Below are 6866 nucleotides of genomic sequence, written 5' to 3'. Positions count from 1 at the left end.
ACGAGACCGCAGTACCATCCATGGAGCTTAGCTAGCTTGCTTTTGGGTTTTCAATGGATTCATTTGGAGCCACCCACCCACCTTTCTCAATTCCTTTGTCAAAATGTCTCACCCAATCCAGAAATAAATCGAACCCTCCACAATCCCACTTTTTAATTTAATTTATTTGTTGAAAACCGTTGTTTAAAAAAACCAAAAAAAAAAAAAAAACAATCGAAAAAGAAAATTTTCAAAAATAGAATGTCAGGCCCATGGCCTCATGAAGTGATGGTTTCAGCATAATGTACGGCTCCTTAATTTGCTCGTTCATCTAAATTTGTGCAAATTTAATTTATATTTTGTGGTCAAGACTAACAAGAGCACAAAACGACAACTTTAATTTCTAGCTAGGAAGCCTAGGATAGGATGGGACATGTCACATTGGGTTGGACTACTTAAACTTGCATATATAATTAATGAACAATCCAAGTATGACTTGAATGGTGTTTGGTATCCCAGAAACGTAGAGAAACTCAGAAACCCATGGAAAATTGGAAATTAACTTATCTGAATTACTGAATATATATATATATAGGACTATAGGAGTACTATATAACGTCTTTTTCATTCTTTTTTCTGGTCAAATCTATATAACGTCAAAATGATGCATGCATGCAGTAATGGGCTATTCCTCAGAGAATATGACATCTGAAAGAGTTAGATGAGAAACAAAAAAAAAAAAAAAAGTCAAACGAACTGTGGCAACATTTAATTTCTAAAAAAAAAAAAAAAAAAGGAAGAACAGGCGCATAAGCATAACCTATGGCTATGAGCTACAGTCATGGATGCATGGAGTTGAAAATTGTTATTTCCCTTTAGAAATTGAATTTATTAAGAGTAATTCTATAAATACTAATTACTATCCCAAATGTTTACATCACAATTATCCAACAATATATTTCACTTGTTTATATATAAACTCACTAATCACTTTAATTATAATATATTTTTAATTATTAACAAATAAGAAACTAAGTAAAATTTGAAATGATAATAATTAATGGTAACCTAATATGAGATCCGTTTTGACATCTTATTGTATGCAGCCATATTTAGTGGCCCAAAAACTATACTCTAGAGATTTAAAATGTGTCCCCATTACATGTAGGTCACATTTACCAATCTGTAATTGGAATCAAAATAAAGAATTTGATTCCGATTACGATTTACTCATTTGTTTACTAATCATATGGGAATAAAAACATAAGTGAAGCACACATGAAATTAAGAATTTAACTCCTTATTTTGGAGGAATTGGATTCTTAAGTGGAGGATGATAATTCAATTTTTTATTTTAGAAGAATTCAATTCCTTTTTTTTTTTTCTTATTATACACTCAGATTATTAATTAGCATATAAAATAATTTGTTTAGAATAAAGGTATTTTAGAAATTAAATATCCACATAATATCATTCCTACTTTGATTTCAGATAATTTAGTAAACAGCTTCAATAAAAATTTAATTCCCCCTCAATTAATTACAAATTAGTAAATTAAACATGCAGTAGTGTAGGAATGTTAGCATTTTTCACCTAATATTACTAATAAATTATTTGTTATTGGTTTGGCAGAGAAGCGCACAAATCATTGCACGCATGTGAAGCAGCACTGTAGTGTCAGGAGCAGACTCTGCCATTAACCAAATTGGAGTTGACCCAATTGGCCAACACCAACATGATATCTAAGATCCAAAGAGTAATTAATTTTGATACAAGACATATGAGCTAATTTGGTAATAAAGAAATGAGCAGCCAAGCCGGTACACAGAAGAACCGGTTTTCCCTTATACGGAAAATGCTGTCGTATCTCCTCATCAGCTAACCAAGTATAGTGGCTGTGCCCAAAAACGGACTCTATACTACTTTCATACTTTGTATAATATCTTCATGGCTCGTACTTGTGTCCTAAAATTCAAATTTTCACAGCTCGGTCTATGTATGTATAATGTATATGTGTCAAACAAGCACAAAAGTTATGAATTTCGGGAGAAAATGTAAGTGAATTATTAGGATTTTTGTATCAATACCGCCCTGTTGTTGTAGAATAACCCATATTTGTATAGACATTGAATCAGTTTGATAAGTATTGTGTAATGTAAATAGTACTAAAAGTACAAATTTTTTGAATCTCAGGTGATGTGATAGTATTTAATTTGTATCTCAATTGATTTGTTTTTATCCATTATTTCACACATTCTTGCTCATCAGCCATGCTTTCGCTAGTTAGCTAAGCTATCCTTCCCTGTGCTTGTCAAATGATCAATGCGCTCATAATATAGAATGGAACCAATGTTTGATTCACATGCATATTTAGGCTTATTTGTTGGCCTCATGAAATTTCTCACAAATAAACCTAAATATGGAACTCCACGCACATTTAAAGGAATCTGTATATTGGAAGTTTAAGTGTGAGATTTCAATGTAGGGCCCACTCCTTCAAATCGTTTATTTTTTAAGTTTATATTCAATGATCATCCTTGCAAAAAATTAAGCAAATCGAAAATCATTAATCTATCAAACTTTGTTCAAATAAATAGATGAACAAAATATTTTCGATAAACACTTGAAACAATGATCATTTAATCAACGGTCAAATGATTTCCTATTAACCTAATATTTTGCAAGTATGATCCTTTAATGAATATAAAAAAAATAGACGGTTCCTACAAATAAGCCTAAATACATGAGATCTCACACATAATATATATATATATATATATGCTTGTGAAATTAAAATATATTAAAAGTTGGATGCTGCTGTAGTCATGAAACCCATAATGATCACACATATTTTCATGTGTCCCCTGCTGGGTAGCTGCTACAAATATCAATTAATAATTCAATTCTTCATCACTACTGTATCACTACTATGTATACAGATTTCAGAGGATGAGAGAGTGCGTGAGAGATCAGTGCAATCATGCTTCAGTTCATGACATGTACATCAACCCGTAGCAAGAAACATGCATTTAAGCTACAAAAGGAGAAACAAACGTCCTAGCTAGCTAAAAGCTAAAAAGCCTAAAACAAAACAAAAAGAAAACGTCCACATATAATAAAGTTGGAGCGCTAGTACTGAGTAGTAGTAGTAGTACTATTGTACGTGCGTGCTAGCTTTTCATGATTCTCTAATATGGAACTAAAATACAATGAAACTTTTTGCAACATATAATAAAGCCCCAGCTGTATAACCTGCATTAATTTGTCACACCCTTTTCTTCTATAGCTAGCTAGCTATACTTGCATACTTATTATCCATCCAAGTATCACTTTCTTCCTTACAGCTATATGGACTTATGGTCCAACATTAATTAATTATAACATTATAGAGTGAGAGAGAGAGCGAGAGGAATCGAAGTTACTTGTAAACTTTGTGCTGTTAAAGGAAGCTCATGAATCATGATCATCTTAATTACATGCCCTCCACTTCCATTCTGTCCCATAACAATTAAACTTGCTTTAACTAATGCGAATTTAATTAAAAACGAAAAGCGAGAGAGATAGAGATCTCTCTCGATAGCCTCACCTAAAATTACCTTACATTTCCAAGGCCTTCCTTGGTCCCCCACGTTTAATTTCAGATGATCAATCAAAAGATTCAAAACTCAAAAGTAGCATATCCATAAACATATATGTATATAGAAAGAAGAACTGAAGAAGAAACCAAATAGTAAACAATAATATAAATAATTACCAACAGAATATATATTAATTTAATTTTAATTAAGCTAAATAATTAAAGAGCTGGCTACTGGGTCACTGTTTACACTGTGTAATTAATTAATTAATATTCAAGGCATGAAGAGCTTGTTGCCACACTTGCAACGCCAAGCTTCTGGGTAGTACTCGAGAGGTATACTCACACCTGGTTGAATAGGCACGTGCACTGCCTTGCACGGCCAGCACCTCCCACACTTGGATCTACAACTCGGCGGCGCTGAACCCGGTCCGCCCAGCAGTCTCTTCTGGGTCTGGGTCACAATCCCATCCAATGCTCCCGACCCACCCTTTTTTTCTTCACCTGAAAGAAAATCAACGATCGAGAAATTAATAAACATGTTAATTCTATGGGTGGGTTGGTTCATTAATTCGTTGATGATATGCGAGTGAGTGAGTGAGTGCTTTACCGAGTTGGGTTAGAGCCATGGCAGAGGAGGCTGAGGTGAACAAGAGAAGGGTGAAGGCTGTGAGAGTTGAAAGCCTAATGTAGTGGATGAGGTGGTGGCGGCGTAAGCCCATCGCCGAGGTGGAGCTGCGCACGAAACGACGACGTTGGATTACAACTGGCCGAGACTTTGAAAGAGGAGTCGGGAGATGGTGCTCTATTAATGTTGTTACTGGTATTGCAGTTTTTTACTTGTGAGCGTGTGGGGAGAGTGGTCTAGTCAAAAACAGAGTCCCCAAAAGATCAAACATAGGGAGGGACGGAGATAGAGAGAGATGAAAGAGAGGGGGACACTTTTCTTTGGCTTTCTTTGTTTTATTGTTTGGCCAAAGTGTTGAGAGCCCCGAATCATTGTGATGGAGTGGAATACAGGCCAAGTTAAGACCTATATTCACCAAAATGCCACTGACAGAGTTGAATGGTACCAATAGAGACGTAAGAGAATCACTATACTAAAAAATATCAACATCAACTCATAGAGAATGAACTGATAATGTACAATAAGTTAATGCATTCTCTCAGCTCGATATGCACGTACGTAGAGAATTACGCAAATGCAAACAGAGATAATCGACAAATTAATAGACCCTCAGCTATGAGCGAATCCAAAGAGGACCAACATGAGTCAATTAATTGGCACCATAAACTTAGATTTCTTCCCTTAAATACCAGATGCCACATTAATATTGGTTTGATCTTTAAAGTTGGGGGCCATCATATAGGCCCTCAGCTAGGTGCAGATCCAAAGAGGAGCAACATGGGTTAATTGGCCCTATGAACTCAAATTTATTCCTTAGATGTCAAATGTCGCATTAATATTAATTTGATTCTTAAAGTTAGGGGGTCATGTGTTTGTATAAATGCCTCAAAATGGCAACCAATTTTGTGAGGAGAAGAAGGACAACATGCTTGCACATACTATTTCTGTTGGAACTAAATATTTGAGAACTTCTTCATATTACTTCATGACATTGGCGGATCTAGGAATTATTCTTTATGGGGTCAAGATTCAGGTCGTGTGCGGGAGTCAACGGCGGGGTGAGAAGTCGAATTAGGTTTGCCTGTTTGGGTGAGAGTCGAATGGGGTTTGGGTGGTTGAGACCAGAGGCGAAGTGGGTTTGGGTTAGCCTTTTGGGTTAGGGGCCTAGGGCTCTGTTCTTTCTCCAAATGCAACAAGGGATTGTATTGTCTGAATAGTGAAGATATAAGTCCTTAATTTTTTTTAACGGCCAAAACGACATCATTTTGGAAATTCTCTAAATTAAAAAAAAAAAAAAAAAATCTCAGCTGCTAGTCACGTGTTGTTCTTTTTCTCTTTGCCTCTTTCATACATTTTCATAAACATCTTTCAGTCTTCCACCATTTTGCCCCTGCAACTTCAAGTCTTCAAGCAGCAGCCATGGGGTCAAGATTTTTTTTATAAGGGAGATTTATGGGTTCAATTGACCCCATTGACCCCACCCTGGATCCGCCCATGCTTCATGAGAAATTATTTATAAATATATCACTCCCTCAGTTTAATATGTATAGGCCAACACTGCACTTAACAAACCAACAAAAAAAAAGTGGAGAATGAGAATTAGAAACTGTGATTAAAAGGCATTGTTACAAAATGTGAATCGAAATAATGAATGAGATCGAAATACCGGTAGTGGGGAATGGGGATCAAATGAATGCAAAAATACAATACGAGGAATGAGAAATAAAGAAAGAATGGCCAAATGGGCATAATGTAATATTGTGGAAAGAAGGTGGGGTTGCAGGTCAAATGGGTAGGGGCACCCGTGTGGAGGAGAATGAGAAGGGGTGCTGTCTCGTACGGCCGGGCGAACGCGGAAACATCTGAGTCAATATGAAACCCACTACCCCTCCCTCCCTCACCCTATGCCCTATGCCCTATGCCCTATGCACCATTATTGATCTCTCTCTCTCTCTCTCCCTAACATGGTAGGCCTATTAAATTCTGAAAGGGACCCATTAGTACAGAGGACAGGGTCCCACAGGGACACATTGCTGTTGTTTCATGGACTTTGAATTTTCTTGTTTTTTTGTTTTGAAAATTTGATGGTGAAAAAGAATGAGAAACTCAATTAATGAGAGAGAGAGAAGGGCGGGTGATGAGGGAGCAGTAGTTGCATTAAGTAAACCCCCATGATCTTTCTGCAAGTGCGGGCCTACTAGCCTAGCCAGGGCCTCACAGATAGGGAGGACCGGAGGAGTGAGAGAGTGGATGAATCTGGGTCAGTGATTTGATGGGTTCTGGGTTTGGTTGTATTTAAGGCAAAAGACTAAGCACATTGGGGAGGGAAGGCTGAGACTCATTTGCTGCCTCTCTGGTAATGGTTTATTGGTTTTGGTTCGACATGGGCAATGCTACAAGGTTAAGCAATTTACATTTAACATTGTCACATTCTCACATTCTCACAGTTGGGATACAATGGTTGTATCACATACCCAAATAATAGAAAAGTGAATCCATTCAAATATACACAGTCACTATATGTTAGAATTTCCTCTTTCCCTACACGGCTACACCCACAAACAAGCAAAAATCACATGTTCTGGTTTTAGCAAAATGCAACTTTTGGTTGGTTGTGAACCAGAAAGAAACAGACTATGAAACTGGTTATTAATGGGGCCTGGAAGAAACTAGGCCTAGCTA

The 6866-nt window shown here is 36.5% G+C and overlaps 1 protein-coding gene across 1 annotated transcript; it reads right to left on the bottom strand.

Annotated features, from left to right (window-relative positions):
* Nucleotides 1-3800: 3800 nt before the first annotated feature.
* On the bottom strand, nucleotides 3801-4440 carry LOC147294021 (EPIDERMAL PATTERNING FACTOR-like protein 5). The gene is made up of 2 exons (XM_086234330.1): nucleotides 4167-4440; nucleotides 3801-4060 (listed from the first exon to the last, which is right to left on the bottom strand). The coding sequence occupies exons 1-2, from the start codon at nucleotides 4276-4278 to the stop codon at nucleotides 3831-3833; spliced, it is 342 nt and encodes a 113-aa protein (XP_086090456.1). The 5' UTR covers nucleotides 4279-4440; the 3' UTR covers nucleotides 3801-3830.
* Between the last annotated feature and the right edge of the window lie 2426 nt (nucleotides 4441-6866).

Source organism: Dryas octopetala, chromosome 2 (genome assembly GCF_963921425.1).
Source record: "Dryas octopetala chromosome 2, drDryOcto1.1, whole genome shotgun sequence".
NCBI classification, from domain to species: domain Eukaryota; kingdom Viridiplantae; phylum Streptophyta; class Magnoliopsida; order Rosales; family Rosaceae; genus Dryas; species Dryas octopetala.
The sequence above is the reverse complement of the archived record's forward strand: the minus strand, read 5'-3'. Positions and strand labels throughout refer to the sequence as shown.

Coding starts and splice junctions, on each gene's coding strand:
- LOC147294021 (XM_086234330.1), bottom strand. CDS start 4,278: ATGGGCTTACGCCGCCACCACCTCATCCACTACATTAGGCTTTCAACT. Junction 4,061..4,166: donor CATGGCTCTAACCCAACTCG/GTAAAGCACTCA, acceptor ATTTTCTTTCAG/GTGAAGAAAAAAAGGGTGGG.